Source organism: Synchiropus splendidus, chromosome 8 (genome assembly GCF_027744825.2).
Source record: "Synchiropus splendidus isolate RoL2022-P1 chromosome 8, RoL_Sspl_1.0, whole genome shotgun sequence".
NCBI classification, from domain to species: domain Eukaryota; kingdom Metazoa; phylum Chordata; class Actinopteri; order Syngnathiformes; family Callionymidae; genus Synchiropus; species Synchiropus splendidus.
In genome coordinates, this window is record NC_071341.1 from 19,183,338 (window position 1) to 19,202,500 (window position 19,163).

General features: G+C 45.8%; 2 protein-coding genes across 2 annotated transcripts in view; both read left to right on the forward strand.

Moving 5' to 3' along the window:
- The first annotated feature begins 401 nt into the window (after positions 1–401).
- LOC128763510 (mediator of RNA polymerase II transcription subunit 13-like) lies at positions 402–16,642 on the forward strand. Its single transcript, XM_053872344.1, has 30 exons — positions 402–1,195; positions 2,383–2,617; positions 3,247–3,415; positions 5,290–5,435; positions 5,530–5,727; positions 6,031–6,225; positions 6,333–6,489; positions 6,565–6,672; positions 6,972–7,676; positions 7,760–7,973; positions 9,122–9,152; positions 9,236–9,357; positions 9,459–9,549; positions 9,620–9,816; positions 9,894–10,081; positions 10,149–11,038; positions 11,106–11,273; positions 11,569–11,792; positions 11,904–12,099; positions 12,187–12,535; positions 12,607–12,823; positions 13,418–13,609; positions 13,677–13,900; positions 13,973–14,115; positions 14,178–14,336; positions 14,402–14,584; positions 14,658–14,803; positions 15,186–15,350; positions 15,580–15,680; positions 15,758–16,642. The coding sequence occupies exons 1-30, from the start codon at positions 1,130–1,132 to the stop codon at positions 15,888–15,890; spliced, it is 6,312 nt and encodes a 2,103-aa protein (XP_053728319.1). The 5' UTR covers positions 402–1,129; the 3' UTR covers positions 15,891–16,642.
- Positions 16,643–18,736: 2,094 nt separating this feature from the next.
- The window catches only part of LOC128764103 (uncharacterized), an 8,175-nt gene continuing 7,748 nt past the window's right edge, over positions 18,737–19,163 (forward strand). The window contains exon 1 of the mRNA XM_053873556.1: positions 18,737–18,836. The gene's annotated coding sequence lies outside the window, so the exon portion shown is untranslated. The remainder of the gene's footprint in view (positions 18,837–19,163) is intronic.

Genomic DNA, 19,163 nt, shown 5'->3' on the forward strand with positions numbered 1-19,163 from the left:
GAAGAGCAGCACAACTGTCTCAGCTCTTTCCAACGGAGAAGATAACATACACATTGAAGGACTAAGATAAATATTTGGATTCAGAAAAAAATATCGGGCCCTTTTTTGGAGTAAGAATCGACTTGTTCCAACCAGAACAATGCAATAAGGCACCAGATAACGACAGTGTTATGATGGAATCCAATAGTAGAAGTGCAAAGCGAATGTGTCTTTTCGGATGGAGTTAAGATGTGAATGTTTACATACTTGTGCATTTTCAGCTCGGAGGAGTCCGAGCAGGGTGACACCATGGCGGTGAGCAGCGAGCGCTGACAGTCTGACAGACGCACTGAGGCTCCCTCTCATCTTGTAAACTGTGAAGTCATGGAGCTAGTTGAAGCGCAGACCCGCCTCCATCACCGCCGCGCGGCCAATCCTCGCTGAGAGGCAGACTTGTCCTCCTGGCCGCCATTAAAGAATTCAATCCATGAAGTGAAATAATGGAAATCTGCTGGAGCCATGGATCCGCCAGAGGAGCAGAACCCATGAGTACTCTCGCCGGCGCGTCCTTTCGGTCTTTTTAAATGGTTCTTAAGTCGCACCGCGATGTTTTTTTTTAGAGAAAAACTGATCCGGTTAATTGTTTGATTGAAGCTGGCGCAAGAGCGCTGGTATGTTAGCTTAGCATGTTAGCACAGATCAGGGGGAGGGGAGAGTTCCTTAGCTGCTGTTAGCATTAGCGCACCCGGGACCAAGCTTTTGGGGTGAAGTTTTTTTGTGGTCCCCTCCTTTTTGTCGCGCTATAGAACCGTCTATGGGGCCGATACAAGCGTAGTCCCCCAGGAGCAGGCAGGCTAGTCGGTGACAGGGGTGTGTTTAGCGTAGAAGCTGGCGGCTAACCGGAGCAGACAATACATTTCCAACCGAGGAATCGTCCAGCGAGAGGCGGACGCTGGGGCCGCTCGTCTACGGTGAATGTCGGCTGGAAGTTGCGAGTGTGAGCGCTGCTAACGAGCCGTAGCTTAGCAAGTCGGCCAGCGCTTTCTCGGGGATATTTGCAGCCGATCGGCGCGTCTCTGCTGAGCTAGTTCCTGGCACTCGACGGTGATTGAGACAATGGACTTTAACGTTACATCCACGCAGTGAAAGGATGAGTTCGTGCTTTGTACCAAACGGGGCCAGTTTGGAGGACTGCCACTCCAACCTCTTCTGCCTGGTAAGACTCTTCTTCTCCCTGCGCTAGGCCAGAAAGCCATTTTGGCTAATCAGGCAACAAGGCTGTCAAGGCATCAGGCCTGCAACTAAAACGATCGTGATCCAGCCAACTTCCCCACTGTAGCTGCACGTACTGCGGATAAAGTATATTTAGCAGCTCCACGTTTATGCTGCACGAATTTACGCGATGCATGCGTTATCTTGCTCCGAATATCTAGATCCCTGCATCTCCTTTTAATACACGTGAGATGCAAAAGGACAGTCGTCTTCTCAGCTCCAAAGAAACGGGGTTTCAAACTTCCCTGCATTGATTTCTCTTGTGTGTGTGGCTGGATCGTCTTCTTTTCACTGACAATCCTATATTCATTGAGCCTGATTCACTGCATGTCCATGTGAAGGTGGCATGATGCTAGGGATGTTTTGAATTGCCTCATCATTTTGTGTGCTTGATGCTGCCATGAAGAAGGCTGACATGGTTTGTGTACAAGCAATTGGTGTCTATCATAGATGCCTTTTACACTACAGGATATAACACCCTATATACTGTATATGTCCCTCATGACGTAGGGCCAGGGGCCCTGTTTTTAGGACCGAATATGTGTAGTGTCAGGGGGCAATACTTTGGGTTCCAGTTGCTGCAGAGATGATGTGGGTCCACACCAAAGCAAGCGGTGAGGCTGTCTAACTGGCCCGGTGACAAAAGAGGTTTAAGCATCAGGCTTGCTCTTTCTTAGTTTCTACTATCATCTACATTGCTGATAACTTTTCTGGAATGAACAACAGAGCCAAAACAAAAGGTCTCACTCCGCTGCAATCATTTATTCAGATGTGTCGCAGGTGGATTGATAGTGAGAGGCTCATTAGGCAATAAACAACTGATTTTAAATGAAACCAAGAATAATTCATTCAATTTTATGATCACCATACTCTCTTTTGTGGGCTCTGAAAAGTCTGACTTGTTGCCTAATGTTCCTGAGAGACAACAGTTGTGTCCTACAGTGGAAAGATAACTATCATATAATAGTGCAAGTCTGCTTCAGTTTTTTATCAGTCAGTCAGATGGTACCCAACCCAGCAGTCTTGCCTCACCAACAAACTGATATGTTGTTTCCCAAACTTCCCAGAATCACAGTTACTGTGACATGAAATGTTGCGCAATGGATTGATCATCAATATGTCTCTTCCCAGGCGGATTTGACTGGAATTAAATGGCGGCGCTTTGTGTGGCAAGGGCCCACCTCGTCGCCCATCCTGTTCCCCGTGACAGAGGAGGACCCCATCTTGTGTAGTTTCAGCCGATGCATGGCTGCAGATGTGCTGAGTGTATGGAGAAGGCACCACACCCCGGGCCGCAGAGAGCTCTGGCTCTTCTGGTGGGGGGATGACCCGAGTTTCGCTGAGCTGATCCACAACGAGCTCTCAAGTAAGTGTTGTAAGGGTGGTCCGTTTTTAACCTTGACCAAATTGAATTTTGCAGCGAGGCTATATGCACAGCCAACATCAATGTCAGCTCAATGTAGATGAACGACTTTGCTGTGCTTCAAAATACTTGCATAAATAACACATGATAGGACTAAAGTGTTTCGAAAAAAATACGAAGACTCAAGTGAACCTTTTGTCATAATATGACTTGTCGATATTGCATTCCATTAAATGGGTAATATAAATGGTCTGACCTCCCGTCTTCCTCTGACTTTCAATCTCCTTTTTAATACGGAATTAAAATCCATGTTTCTTGCTTTTCCTTTTTTTTAATTAAATATTGAATCCTGAAGATATATGGTCAATTTTGTGCAATTGGGGTGAGTCAACTTGCAAATATACATTTTGTTCACTCTTCTCACAGTCTGGAGGTAATAAAATTAGTTTTTACAAGTCCAGATACAAACATAAACATTGTGTTCTCCTCTGAATTGAAATTGTTTGTGCCCACATTTTATATCCCCTGAAGGTTTTACTTTAACTGAAGTTACATCTGAATTATGGCCTGCCTTGTGTCACGAGCTTCACTGTGATGAAGTTTAATTTGTTATTTTATTCTTGACCTTATAGGCGAGGAGGATGGTGAATGGGAGAGCGGCCTGTCCTACGAGTGTCGAACGCTATTGTTCAAAGCCATTCACAACTTACTGGAGCGCTGTCTGATGAACCGTGGATTTGTTCGAATCGGAAAGTGGTTTGTGAAGCCGTATCAGAAGGATGAAAAGGCCATCAATAAAAGGTATGACTTTGAACAAATTGCCTTGTCTTTTTCAAACGACTTCTGTGTTTTAGAGATTGGCTTCCACTGTAACAGACAATGCATGTTTTGATTCTACCGTGAAACTTTGAAACGTAGAATCCAATTCCTTCTCTAGCACATTAATTAGTATTGTGATTCTTATAAGGACTTCAGGTTGTTGGGAAGAGTCGAAGTAGCTGCCATGTAAACATACATTTGTAAGCTGATAACGTCCTCAATACTCTCACGAAGACAGCTGAATATAATCTATCATGCAGTGTTGTCACTCTTGGTCCTCCCTGCCCTCCAGGCATTTTTATGCCATTAAAGGAGCACCACTGCGTCTCTAGGTAGTTGTGGATTTAGAGCAAGATTTATGAAGTGATTGTCCTCCTAGAGGAAGTTCACAATTGTTACATATTTGTGAGATTTTGAGAGGAATCTACTTCCAAAAGTAGAGTATTATTTTGGGGTTTTTGGCAAACATTTTGAGTGGAGACCCTATTTATTGTTGTACCGACTTGTTGGCGAGGAGAGCAGCAGTCAGATTGTTCATGATCATTACTGCCTGTGTGTGATTTAATGTTTCCTGGATATTGCAAGTTACTGCTGCAGTCATTATTCTCAGCCACGTGAATCATTCTTCTTTGGAATGGCGATTTATTGCCTGGTGGTTTTTAAAAATGTCCTGTGTTGCTACTTGTTTATTTCGACAGTCACAATTTAAAAGATGCAAATTGATCAGGTTTAGATAAGCGGTTGATCTAAAGGCTTTATGAAGTTTATAGTTCACATATACCTGGAACTGAGATCTGGTTTCTATATTTTTCTGCTGTGTTCTCACTGTGAAAGACTCGCGTGGCACCAGGTATCTTGTTTTGCTTGACTAGTTCTTGAGAGATACTGTAATGTATAACAGCAGTGATTGTTTTTTCAGGCAAAAAATATTGCTGTGTCTTACTGCCATAGAAATTATGTATGAGCGGGTTTTCCCATTAGCACTATCTTTGGACACATATGACACGATTTGGGGAATAATTTGTTTTGTTTTTTTTGTTCAATGTTTATACATTTGAAAAGGAGTTTTCACTTAGTTTTGGTATCGTGTTTGAATAACAGGAACATAACTTGTGTTGTTAAAATTGTTCTTAGCAAAAGAAATCTTCTTGTCTGCCCCAGTGGAAACAAGGGCGAGTTATGACATGCACAGAAATCATTGTGCTGTTTTCTAACTTCTGGTAATTGGGTTTTCTGCATTTGTCACATTTTGAAAGTGCGTGCATTTTGTGCTGCACTTGTTTTCCACATTCAGAAATTCTGCGAAGTGACACAGGTTTTAGTTCAGGCTGCACCTACTAACAGAAGAGTCTGGCAGTTTCCCTGTTGCCCAGTCTTTGGAAAATGCTGAGTTTGCACTGTGGTTTTACACAAACCGTGTCAACATTGACTATCTTTGTGTATTTAACCACTTGTTCTTCCAGAAAACATTTTATTCATTGAGCTGTTGGCATTTAGGCTGAAAATAATTCGACAGATTTACTTTTTTTAGTGGCTCTCATTGCCTGACAGTAGAGTAACTAAGTGCTCTGTGTGTCACAGGTGGCGTTTGTGTCTCATGTTTGCTCCCGTAACTGGTTATTTCAAACTTCTTAAGTAGCATGAGTGGTTACACAATACGAGTACTAATGCGTGAATGTGAAACAATGCATATCATGACACATTTTCTGGTACACACTCTAATTATTATAAAAAAATAACATATTCCGAGCAGCTCTGAGGTGTTCCGCAGCCTGTTTATGCATGTTGGTCATGAGTCTGCATTTTCTTGAAACGAATAAAGCAAAAAAAGTATAATATCCTTCTCTTTTCTACAGTGAACATCTGTCTTGTGCGTTCACCTTCTTCGTGCACGGCGACAGCAACGTGTGCACGAGTGTGGAGATTGCCCAACATCAGCCACTTCAGCGCCTCGGTGAAGAACACTTAAGTCTGGCCCAGCAAAGTTCAAGCCCATTACAAGGTTGGTACAAACTGCTGCGCAAAAATTATTTTATCGAATTCCTATATTTTCCGCTCTTCTAACAACCAAGTCATTCTTTCTTACTTTCTATCAGTCATCCTGAGTCCCTATGGCTTGAATGGGACACTCACTGGTCAGGCTTATAAGATGTCAGACCACCCGACGCAGAAGCTCATTGAAGAATGGAGGCAGTTTTATCCCATCAGCCCCAATCGCAAGGACGCCCAGGAGGACAAGATGGAGGAGAATGACTGGGAGGACGACTCTCTTGCAGCAGTGGAAGTTCTCGTTGGTAAGACGTCGCAAATATTCTGCTTGATGCTCCATGAGTGTGTCAGATTTGTCAGTCAGGTCAAAGGTTGGGATTATAGTTTTTGTTACTTAAGTACTGACTATTTAGTATTTTAAGCATATGTACTAGTAAGATTTTTTATTTTATTTTTAATTTAGATTATCGGATATTAGGGTTCAAGACAAGTTGAACTCCGAACATGGGTTTAAACTGGAGCCCGTCATGAAACTTAGTTGCGCCAAATGTCACCTACCTACTCAAGCATGAAGGGTCGGTGGTCCAAATCCTTATGCTTCGTTTCAGCTGGCGTCCGAATGGTGTATCCTTCCTGCCTGGTCCTCCTTCCCTTGTCGGACCTGCCTGCTACAGTATCACAGGGCTCAACCAACACATCAGGAAGTGCGTGCAGTGCCCATCCAGGTCAGGCTGCTCACCGAGATCCCGCCATGTCATCTGTCACACTGACACCTCCAACGTCACCTGAAGAAGTCCAAACAGGTAAACTGTTGTTGGAGCTGTGCTAATGAGTCGCACACAAGCTACAGCTTCAGTTTAGGGTGTTGAAAGTTTGTATCTAAACTCAAAACAAATTCTTTCCTGCATAGATTTCCAACCGGTGCAGAAGTGGCTCAAACTATCTTCCACATCCGATGGCTACTGTTCCAACAACAGCCTGCATGGGGGCAAGATTCCTCGGGGCCTAGCCAGTCAGATGGTGGAGACCGTGTGGCAGGAGTACAACATTAACCGCACAGTGAACAAGTATGTGCACATTACTTGATGAACACGCTTTAAAAAAAGTATTCACTAATAATCTGTCATGTTTTCCTGTTAAAGGCGGAAGTTTAGTAACTTGACTAATGGAACTTGTGAAGAGGAGTCGGACAAAACTGGACTTTGGGATTTTGTGGAGCCTGCGCACAGGCCTCATTGCAATTGCTCAAGGTGTGTTGAACTGCTGTCATCTTGTAAAAGTGATAAGGTCAGATTTATTGTGTGGGATTTTCCAAAAATATTCATGTTTTCCTTTGAAGGTGGGAATATGGTTGTCAATTCATTCTACTGTTTTGGCAGTCAACTTTGAAAACGTATCTGATTTATTAAATGTTGCAAAGTTTCTCAAAGTACTACTAGAGAATGTGGATTTATCTTCTTAAATACTAACAATTACTTATTAACTCATTACTGACAGACGACACCAAGCTGGTAGATTTTTATTAAATGCCATTTTTTGGTCTCCACAGGCATAAGAACCCTAAACAGAGATCCAACAGCACCTCAGGACACCCACCCTTGTCTGGACAGCCTGCACAGCCGACCCCCAAGCACAAGCTGGGCGACAAACTGGAGAAGACCGAAAAGCAGCAAAAAAGGCCGCAAACTCCTTTTCATCATCGCAACTCTGTGAGTGAAGACCAGAGTCTGGAGCCTCAGAACCAGAGGCTTTGTCTACGGACGCAGGAAGACAGCTCCTATCCAAGCCTGCACCATGTGGACACGGCACCTCCGAAAGCCCCGATACTGCACACTCACAGCAACCCTGCAGATCTGGTCAGCTCCCCTCCTCCACCACCTCTTAGCCCACATCCCTGTGACCACGTCGACGGTGATATGACCCCAGGCGGCATCAAGAGTTCGTCCACGCCCATTCACCAACCCTACTACCCTCCATCAGTAGAGCCCTGTCTGCTGCCACAGAAGAGCTCACCTGAGGAACCACAACTGGAAAACATGACATTACCCTTCCCCCCTCCATTTAGTGAAACCTTAGAACCCACGGTCTTCATTGGCTCAGCCATTAACCCCAATGAAGATTCCACTCACAATCCCTGGAAGTATTTCAACCTACCGAGGAAGAAGGCCAAAAACTTTCTGACACCTCAGCTCCCTGTGGATAAGCTGCGAGACGATTCTGCAGGAGGAACAGATGGTGTTGTTTCTGTCACGGAGTGAGTTACCATCTTTATTTAATAAACCGCGACCGTTCATTTAAAGGATATCAAATTCTCATAAGTTACATTCCATGTCACAGATTGATGTCGGGCTCCATGCAGCCACTGAAGGTGTCGGAGGAACTGGTGAAAACGTACACCCAGCGAAGGAACAGCCATTTTTCTTTGACCACGGAAGACGGCGAACACGGTGACGAACCGGACCCGTACGCGTTCGTTGAGGGCGACGAAGAGTTCAGTTTCACTGAGAAGAAGGACAAGCAGGGAGAGAGGGAGGGCGGTAAAAAACACAAGGTGAGGCAATCAATGTTTATTTCAATCTCCTCTAATCCATTGACATAAATGACATTTCTCATTTCCCCTGGCATTTCCTTGCATTATATTACATCGCATCTAGTCCATTACATATAAGAATCATTTTAGAGAGATATAAAAGGGACACAGTTTGAGTTGTGAATCTGTTCTCTAATATATTTGCACATCATAACCTCTTTCAAATTGTGTATATTTCCAGTCGATTCTCTTTAAGTTAATGAACATAACTTTAAATCCACTAAATTGTTCTGTTCTGAAGTGGTGAAACGTGGAAGCTGAGGTCGGATTGTGTTCCTGGTATTTATCCTAAGAATTGTTTTGGATTGTTTTGCGATATGGCCTTGTATCTAGATCAAGATTTTGCCTGAATGACAACATCTGATATGAAACATTGCAGTATTTTAAAAGGCAAATGCACCACAAAACTTGTATCACAACCCATATTGTTTTAAGGGCATGAAAACCTTTCTGGAAAGTAAGGCGAGCTGTGAAAATACATTAACTGTGTAAGAAAAATAACCCACACCTTAGTTATTCCTTAGTTATTACTCCCAGAGTTGTGCAAAAGAACCTGAACTTTTCATGTGTAGCTGCACAATTTGTAAACATGTAAACAAAAGTGTAGGAATTGCACATGGCAAACCGAATCAAATACATTTTGAAATATAATTTTTGTTTCGATTTGTATTGAAAGATCTTTTTTTTTCACTTCAGAATGAGCTCCTTTTCCTTGACCATGTCAGCCATTTTTGTTCCATTCTCTTTTGATTTGCATGATGACCTTATGCATGCACGTAAGGTGCAGACTCTGAGCTGAAGGCTGTCTGCTTCTATTGTGCAGACTGTTGACGCAGCAGTTTAATGTAAAAAAAAAAAACATTGATACAATTCAACACGAAAATATATCAATACGGTGATATTGTCAACTTCACATCCCTGTCTGTCTCAACACTGAGATTATTTGTGTTGGTTTGTTACCCAGCCACTAGTAGATAGTCCTGTATACATGAACTTTATGAAACCTGAAATGGGCAATTTGTGGATAAAGACAAGGCATAACAGAATGTACAGTACAAGAGGCACAAAAATGACGTGTGTACTTACATGATTTTCATCTCTTTGAATAGTTGGATGAAGGAAGTGGAAGTTCGACTGATGGTAAGTGCTTTTAAAAGGAAAAAAACAAAACAAAACAGGCTGTTTTGTCTTTGTTAAAAAGTATTCTCTTGTCTCGTGTGCAGATGGTCAGGGTGCATCCGGCAGCAGGCCGGCAGCTTCAAAAAGCCTGACCAATGAGAAGGACTTGGCTGTGTCCTATACTGACCTGGATAAAATATTTAACTCGGATGAAGATGAGTTGACGGTAAGTGCACCATGAATCTTAAACACATGATTTAAAAATCTGCTTAAAATTTTATTGAAGTGCAAAAATGAATCGACAATTCAATGTTCTTTCATGATCAGCCTGGATCCAAAAGAGCTGGAGTCGGAGTTGAGGACAAATTTGGGGGGAAAGACTCTAAACCTGCCACGCTGGACCCCTTGTCGTGCATAAGTACGAGAACTTGAGTCGTAATGAATCGAGCTCAGGTTTTCTGGAGGAAGCTAATGATTCTTTTCTGTAGCCTCAGCAGACCTGCACAAGATGTTTCCAACCCCGCCCTCTCTGGAGCAACAGGGCTACTCCCCGATGAACTCTGGGAGCAAAGACAGTCTAGAAGCTGGAGCGGGCCTCACCTTGTTGGATGGCAGCCAAATCAACAACCACTTTAAGGTGGAGGTCGAGGAGGGATTCTGCAGCCCCAAGCCATCTGAAACAAAGGTACAATCTCTCGCTGCACCTGGTGCCTGTGGAAGATATATGTGAGCTCATTTGTCATTTCTTTCTTTCCCATTCAGGACTTCTCATTTGTCTACAAGCCAGAGACGTCGCAGACTTTCATCGGATGCTCCATGTACGCTCCACTGAAGACACTACCCAGTCAATGTCTGATGCCCATCAAACTACCAGAACACAAGTTTGTGTACATGCGGAATTGGCCGATTAACAAGCTGGAGCTGATGCCGCCTGTAGTGACCAAAGACAGGTAATGATCTGCCCAAAGTTGCATCATGGGTTGTTGTGGGTACCAACTAACCAGTGTTATTTCACAGCAACATCCCCAGTGTGGAGCCAGAAGACATTCAGAGCCACACTCCTCAGACTCACACCCCTTTCATGTCCAGCAGTGCACCTCCGAGCAACAGTGGCACAGGAATTCTGCCCTCCCCAGCCACGCCCCGCTTCTCTGTTCCCACGCCACGAACACCACGCACTCCCCGGACTCCTCGAGGCCCATCAAGCGTCCAGGGTTCTTTAAAGTACGACAATTCTGACCTTTACTCCCCGGCTTCTACTTCTTCCACCTGTCGACCACTCAGCTCCGTGGAGCCCGCCACTGTACCTTCCATCCCCGAGGCCCACAGCCTCTACGTTACTCTCATTCTCTCTGAGTCGGTGATGAACCTCTTCAAGGACTGCAACTTCGACAGCTGTTGCGTTTGTGTTTGCAACATGAACATCCGCGGGGCAGATGTTGGGGTGTATTTGAAAGACAACGGTGAAGCCCAGTACCCCTGCACCTGTGGGTTTAGCGCCGTTGCCAACAGACGCTTCGGCCAGTCGGCGGGCCTCTTCTTGGAAGACGAACTGGACGTTGTGGGACGTGGGTCAGATGCCAGTCGGGATACGGAGCGCTGTTTTGAAGACCTGCGTGCGTCATCCACCAACAAGGCCGGCAGCTTGAAGGAGAAACCTCCAGATGAGCTGATTCTACTGCTGCAGGATCAGTGCACCAACCCCTTCGCCCCCATGGCAGGGGTGGACTATCCCAAACAGAGCTCGTCCTCTGCGTCCTTTCTGAGAGTGGAAGAGAGAGACTGTTACAATGACTGCTACATGGCACTGGAGCATGGCCGGCAGTTCATGGACAACATGTCTGGAGGGAAAGTGGATGAAACCCTTGTGAAGAGCACCTGTCTTCATCGCTGGCCAAAATGCAAAAGTATGTTTGGCCGCTTTAAATCCCAGCGTGCATTTTCCTTATTAACCTTCTTCTTCCTTCCCTGCAGCTGCAGATATGAACAAGCTATTCTCTCAGGACGTCCTGCGGGTGCTGCTATCGCTGCAGCCAGTGTTGCAGGACACGATTCAGAAGAAGAGAAGCGTGCGCTCTTGGGGCGTTCAGGGGCCACTAACATGGCAACAGTTCCACAAAATGGCCGGGAGGGGATCCTATGGTACGTTTTACTTAAACAGTCTTTCTCACCAGGGCACACAAAGATGTACTTCTGCACTGGTCAAATGAAAACTGTATCGTCTGGATCAGACCATATCCTCCAGTCCAAATCTGTTCATCTACTCAGTTCTTGTTGAAAGTTCCAAGATGGAAGAATTGAAAGAGGGCACATGCGCTTGTTCTAGTTATACTGTATGCAACTTTCAATGGGTAAAATATCAGTGTTTGAACCTGTTAGCTAGTACTACAAGCAAAAATATAATTTCCCAGGTCCTAACACTGTTCTGTCTACACAGGTACCGATGAATCCCCTGAGCCGCTGCCCATCCCTACCTTTTTGGTCGGCTATGAATATGATTTTGTGGTGCTGTCTCCTTTTGGTCTTCCCTACTGGGAGAAACTTCTCCTGGATCCCTTTGGTTCCCAGAGAGACGTGGGCTTCGTCGTCATCTGCCCGGAAAATGAAGCTCTGCTGGGCAGAGCCAAGACTTTCTTTAAAGACCTGAGCGCGATGTATGAGGTAATGAGCCCCGGGCTGTTTAGAACATTTCTCTCTTGCGCTGACATGCCAACAAAAACACTTTCTTGTACGAGCCTAAATGGTTTACACTATTTGATTTACATGCAACAGGCGTGCCAACTTGGGCAGCACCGACCCATATGCAAAAGCCACCCGGAGGGAATATTGAAGGTCGGCAAGGCCGACGGCAGGAGTCTGACGGAGCAGCCGTTGAGTGACTGGTTTCATAAGATGGCCAGCAGGGAAGGCAGCAATGAGGCCTTTAATAAACTCAAGCTTTTTGCTCAAGTTTGCCGCTATGATTTAGGTGAGTTCATACTGATGTCACCGACAGACAGACAGACAGACAGACAGACAGACAGGCTAACTGCTCGTCTCTTGTGAACTCTTTCAGCTCCCTACCTGTCAGAGCAGACGTTGGACAGCTCCCTACTGTACCAGCGTAGCCCCGCTTCAACATCTCATCACGCCTCCGGCTCCTTTGTCAGCACCTCAGGACACCAGACTAACAACAATCCAAACGCCTCCTCTGGCCAGGCCAGCAGCACCGCTCCAGCGTCTTCAGGATCCCAAACAATCGGGGGAATCCCATCATCCAAGCCAGGTTCTTACGCTCAATTCGGGAGCACGGTTTTACAAGGCAGTTCCTCACAAAACGGACACCAGACAACGTCACAGGCCACTGCGGCCGAAAACGGACCAACAACTAATCCACCTCAAGGCACCTCTGAGGCACCAGAGAGGTAAAGTCATGTCGCTGACTCAACGCTAACAGCAACGACCTGTACTTAATCCAGCCCTCTTTAATTTTCAGTACAATGGAGAGAGACAAAGTGGGCAAGCCGACCGACGGCGAGTCCCACGCCGTGTCTTATCCACCTGCCATCGTGGTTTACATCGTGGACCCGTTCAGCTACGGAGACGCAGAAGGCGAGGTCCACTCCAGCACCTACTCCCTGGGCCTGCTGCGCTGTTACATGGAGATGCTGCAGTTTCTTCCTGCTCACATCAGAAATGCAGTGTCTGTTCAGGTGAATGGCAAATCCCAGAGGGTTTCATGCTCCACCAGCGGTAGAACTAGTGTTTGGATACAGCTGCTAATTTCCAACTGATTTGCTTCAACAGTCGAGAAGAGGTTACGAGATTAAGCAAACAGTGGGAGAAGGTTGTTCACTGGGGACCTATTAGTTCAGTGTCAGGCATTACATCAACCAGCTGAGGGAATTCCGAGTGTGTAATGAAGCTACTGTCACTGGAGCTGCTTCACCAGTGCGGCAACAACATGTGTTTGTAGAGTTGATTTCTATCTTGTTAAAATTGAAAATGATTTAAAATCATCAGTGATACTCTCTAGTGCCAGACTTTTAGCTAGGAGGGCGTCTGCAAAACATGAAAAAATGGATGCTCTATTCTCGACTGTAGCTTGACCCCCAGATTACGCTGGTATATGGCAGTATCTGGTGGCCATGATACGCCATGTTTTGCAGACGCCCGGACGCCCTCCCAGCTAAAAGCCTGCTAGTGACACATATTTTTCAGGCCCTAAAATGTAGATTTTCTCCATCTGAACACATTATGAAAAGACGTTGAAAGTTACTTCACAGCCACCTGTTTCTCGGCCCCAGATCGTCCCGTGCCAGTACCTCCTGCAGCCGGTCCAGAGCGGCGAGCGCCACCTCTACGGTCAGCATCTCAAGTCTCTGGCCTTCTCAGTGTTCACCCAGTGCCGTCGGCCGCTGCCCAACTCCACCAACTTCAAGGCTCTGACTGGCTTCGGCCCGGGGCTGGCCATCGACATGGCGCTCAAGAACCCAGAGGTCAGTGAATGTCCCAGCGGCAGTCGTGTCATTTTGGGTCGGGCTTGATTCAAGTTTGCCTCTGCAGCGCCCGGAGTGTCTCCGTCTCTACACGCCGCCCTTTATTTTGGCTCCGGTGAAAGACAAGCAAACGGAATTGGGGGAGACGTTCGGAGAGGCGTCGCAGAAGTACAACGTCCTTTTTGTTGGTTACTGCTTGTCACATGACCAGCGCTGGCTGCTGGCCTCCTGCACTGACCAGCATGGAGAACTCCTGGAGACCTGCATCATCAGCATCGACGTCCCGAACCGGTAGGTGGCCCGGGGCCTGCCTTGTTCGCTGATATTCCATTGCAGGTTTTTTAAAAGATGTCTTCGGTTCAGGGCTCGAAGGAAAATGGGCTCAGCCCGGCGACTGGGTTTACAGAAGCTCTGGGACTGGTGTCTCGGTCTGGTGCAGGTGACCTCGCTGCCTTGGAGGGTGGTGATTGGTCGGCTGGGGAGAATGGGCCACGGCGAGCTGAGAGGTACGACCGCCCACTTGTTTACGTTTGACAGAGCATCGGTTGACTGATGTGGGGTGTTGCAGACTGGAGCATCCTGCTGAGCAGAAGAAGCCTGCAGTCTCTCAGCAAACGCCTGAAGGAGACGTGCAGGCTGTGTGGCATCTCTGCCGCAGACACGCCCAGCATTCTCAGCGCCTGCCTGGTTGCCATGGAGCCCCAGGGATCCTTCCTCATCATGCCCGGTAATATCTTCACATCCTTCGGGCGCATGCCTTTTTCTTGTTCTAAACCAGCCGTTTCCTCGCAGACTCCGTGTCGACGGGCTCGGTGTTCGGCCGCAGCACCACTCTCAACATGCAGACGTCGCAGCTGAGCACGCCTCAGGACACGTCCTGCACACACATCCTGGTGTTCCCCACCTCGGCCATGGTGCAAGTCAACACGAACGCGCCGGAGCCCATCGACATCAACTTCAACCCCATCAACCCCGGTGAGCTCCGCTGCCGCTCAAATCGCAGCGCAGGTCGAAGAGAGCCTGCGCTAAACTCCCCGTTTATCCCCAGATGGCTCGGATGCAATGGGATTGTTGGACCTGTTCGACAACGAGATGGTGGATCAAGAGCTCATCAACATCCTGCCCAACTCTCCCACCACATCGCCAGTTCACTCGCCAGGATCCCACTACCACCAAGGGGGGGACGGAAGCAAGGTGAGTGGCTTCTCCTGTTGCGGTCAGTAATGACTCTCCAATGGAGCTGGAGTGTTTGTGCCATTAAATTTGGATGAGCCCGGGGTCATGTTTATTTCATAAGGCCTGATAAAGCCTCTCGTCGAAACGTATTTTTAGAAAAACCTACCGGGTTAGATGGCAGCTGCTTTCTTGGTAACATTTCTGCCTTTATTGCAGCCTCTTGTCTGCTCGCTGAGCACAGTAATGGAAGATTTTTAGGCTTATCAGATCGTGTGGTTGCCATGGTAACCTTACCAACAGTTTAAGCCTAATGTTATCTCTAGATCAAATTAAAAACTGTTACCAAAGTTGGGATTAAAGTTGATAATTTAATGAAAACTATTTTGACATGGGGTTCCAGGGTCAGAGTGCGGATCGGATGGAGTCACACGAAGAAGCTCTCAACATCCTGCAGCAACCCATGGCTCTGGGCTACTTCGTCTCCACGGCTAAAGCTGGACCACTGCCTGACTGGTTCTGGTCTGCATGTCCACAGGCCCAGAATCAGTGTCCTCTCTTCCTCAAGGTGAAGTTTCTTTCTTTCTTATTTTATTTTATTTATTTTTCTAAGGCCGCTGAGGCTCAGCGTTCTGTTCGAGTCTTCCGTAAGAGATTGTTCAAAATGGTGGTTCAATGTCTCTGGTAAAACTACAACTTTGTAAGTTAAGACTCCATCAGTTTTGAGATGCCGTTCTTAATTCACAAGTAAAAACTCTTTTAATCGGTAACTCGAGTCTTCTTTGCTGGTCTTCCAGGCTTCTCTGCATCTCCACGTGTCGTCTGTCCAATCGGACGAGCTTCTGCATGGTAAACACTCCCACCCTCTGGACTCGAATCACACCTCTGACGTGCTCAGGTAACACTCGCCTCCTTGCTGACAGACCATAAACCACAAAGACGAGACTGTTGTGTAACTGGCCCGTGGTTCTCCAGGTTTGTCCTGGAGCAGTACAACGCCCTCTCCTGGCTGACCTGCGACCCTGCAACTCAGGACAGGCGCTCGTGCCTGCCTGTTCACTTCGTGGTGCTCACACAGATGTACAACTTCATCATGAACATGCTCTAACGTCTTTGGAGATGGATCCCAAACACCTGAAGGACCTCAAACTCGCCCGGGCAGAGAGCGAGGAAGAGCCAGCTCCTCTTCCTCCGCCCGCCTGGAGATCTGTTTCTCACAGTGACTGACCGGTCGCGTCCAATCAAATAGATGCCAAGAATCCGTTTTAGCATTTTGGATGATCAAGGGAGGTTTCGTAAAGGAGAATTAAATTGTCTTTTTAATGACTGTAGATTGCAATTATGAAATTTTATCTTAATGAAATGCCTGCATATATTATTTATTGTAAGTTTTTAAATGTGGAATTTTTAATGCTTAATATCTTTTATATATTACAAAAATCCTTGAGGGTGTGTACATCTCGCTGTAAAGGAGTCGGTTTCAAAAGTGTAATTTTTCTCAGCCGTCACACGGGAAAAAGCCCTGTTCAAGTGAATTTGCTGTAGATTGCTTTTAGAATATTATTTTTTCAAAAGGGTACAGACCTTTTTATTGCCACTCTGTAAAAATGAAGTGAAAGCTGGTCTGGGCATTTGCGTCCCACCCGACGAGTGGACGAGTCTTTACCTCCGTCTGCTTTGGCTCCAGAGTCTCTCGCACAGTAACTCAATGAGCTCTGAAGAGGAATTAAAGGTACAATGTCAGATGATATATTTTATATAACAGATTTAGGTAATTGTGTGTGTATATGTGTACATATAATTGTGTGCCGCTACTGATGGTGCAGCTTCTGTTTTAGGAATAAAGTGTGTCAACATGAAGCAGAGTGCGTCTTTTGTCAGCAGAGTACGTGGACTGGTCCTGAAGGTTCAGTAAACGTTCAGTAAAAACACAAGGCGAGTGAGCGTAATAGACATGTCAAGCTGTGGTCGTGTTCAGAAACCACATCTAAACAGTCGTAAACGGACGCTCAAACGTTTCATTTATACACTGTTTACTACTGAATATTTTGCCAAACTGAGCGAGTGGGGAGCCAAGTGAGTTTGAGTGGTGAGAGTTATTATTGCACAGATCGCAGATATGAATTTTCAACCCAGCTTCAACTTCGGCCTCCTATAATATGAACAGGAAGAAAATTTAGCTTATACTCTCAGATCATAACATACTTAGCTAGGTTATTGAACATAGCAACAGTTGTGTATTTCAACTTGTATTTCCATGTCAATCTCAATTCCTTGTTCTTTTCTAGAAACAAAACTAGTTGTATCTATTTATTAAAACTGAAATACTACTGAAGTATTTTTTTTCACAGCTAGCAAGATGTTTAATTTATCGACAAATTGTGTTTAAATAAGTTGCAAATGTTGACATAAAAACACTTCAATAATACATCATGTCAGTAGCCTAGTACAGTGCTCATTTCTTTCCTCATAAACCACCAACAAAAACATCTTTCACTTTCAGCCTTCAAATATTTTTACCACTATTTTAACCCCAGATGTCTCCTGAACTATTTCAGAATGAAAGTCCCGCTCTGAACCGGAGCGGCTGGAGTCACAGCCCAGTGACCGCTGCAGGGCTGCTGGTTGGAGGGCAAGCGGATGCGCAGCAGCGGCAGCTTCAACTTTGCTCGTAGCGCAACAGGATTTAGACGCTTAGCGAGAATGGAATTAGCTAATGAAGGAGAACATGTCATCCCAAAGCCTGATCCAATCAGGGCCTTATGTTTTAACCTAGTCAAAATGAGGTCCGGTTGGAGCCAAGCCGGAGTCGTGTGAGGTTGCAAAGGTCAGCCTGGGGTGATGGGTGGACGCTGCTGTGGCGCCACGCCGGAGCATCTGAAGCTACATTCGAATCTCCAGTGGAGGAGCTCAGACGGCAGCAGGTGGAGGACCACATCTCCCAACATTCTCCACCACTGAGTCAACAAGTGGCTCTCAAGATGCCAATGTTCCTGTCACTTGGGTTTTTGCCCATGAACGGTAATTCATGGTTATTATTATGAGTCTGCGCTTTATGTTGAAGCGAACAAATCACGTGTCCAACTCACTCACACAAGGTCAAGGGGCCAAATGTGGCCCACTCAGTCATTTTACGTGGCCCATATGAGTTTTAATAGGCCGCACATTGTACTGCACCAAAATACTAGATCAGTGATGAATGTCAAGGAGTTAGCAGGAAACCTCCTAGTTTTCTATATGGATGAACCTTATCTCTGGAAAATAAAATAAAATACAATAGGGACCTATTCGGTTCATATTTCCTGACTGGTCAGTGAAGACACAGTTTGTCTGACTGGGCCACTAAATATGATATGAGCAGGAAACATTAAAACTGAAATACTATTGGATCAAATTTACATTTAATTTGTGGATTCTTGACATAAATCTTTACAGAACTGTGGCCAAAACCATTTCACAATAATTGCCTTTCAATTTGTTTTACAGGACATTCTGACAAAGCACAGCACAAAAGATCAGAAAAACTGAAAAAAAAGTTCATAACAAAGGCTTAGAACTAGAGTACACAATACATTTCTCTGTTAGCGGACTGAAACTTAGCAGTCTGTATACATCAGTTAAAAAAAAAAGAAAAGAAATAATCAAAATCTGTACTTCAGGTACTTCAGTAAACTACAGCACTTTCCCTCACACTCTTCAGTTTCAGAGAGCAGGCAGTGTGGATTCAGCTCCCAGGTGAATCCTAATGGACCGTTCAAGGCTGCAGCTCCTCTTCCTCCTGTGAGTTTACAGCTCCTGTGTGGACACACACTCTGTCCTGGTCCAAATTAAATTTGGAGGCTTAAGGTGGTTGATGGGATTACTGCGGGTGCTTAGGAGAAGTTAATGGACTTTCCTAGTGTGGGTAAGTAACACCGAGGAATTGACCTGGAGCAGCAGACAGGTGTCCACCTCCACCGCTCGCCACAGACGCAGACCTCTTTGGAGACACCGGGAGAGAAGGTGTGCGCTGGGTTGGTGGGGCTGGACGACCTGATCCACCACTTCTACTGAGGTAGGACTCTTTCATATCTTAGGGTTAGGGTTAGGGTTAGAGGGTTAGGGTTGGGGTCAGGGTTAGGGTTAGGGGGTTAGGGGGTTAAGGTTAGAGTTAGGGTTAGGGTTAGGTTTAAGATTAGGGTTAAGGTAAGGGTTAGGGTTAAGGTTAGTGTTAGGGTTAGAGGGTTAGGGTTAGTGTTTGTGTGAGGGTTAGGTTTAAGATTAGGGTTAGGGTAAGAGTTAGGGTTAGTGTGAGGGTTAGGGTTAGGTTAGGGTTAGGGTTAAAATTAGGGTTAGGGTTAGTGTTAGGGTTCATGTTAGGGTTAGTGTTAGGGTTAGGGTT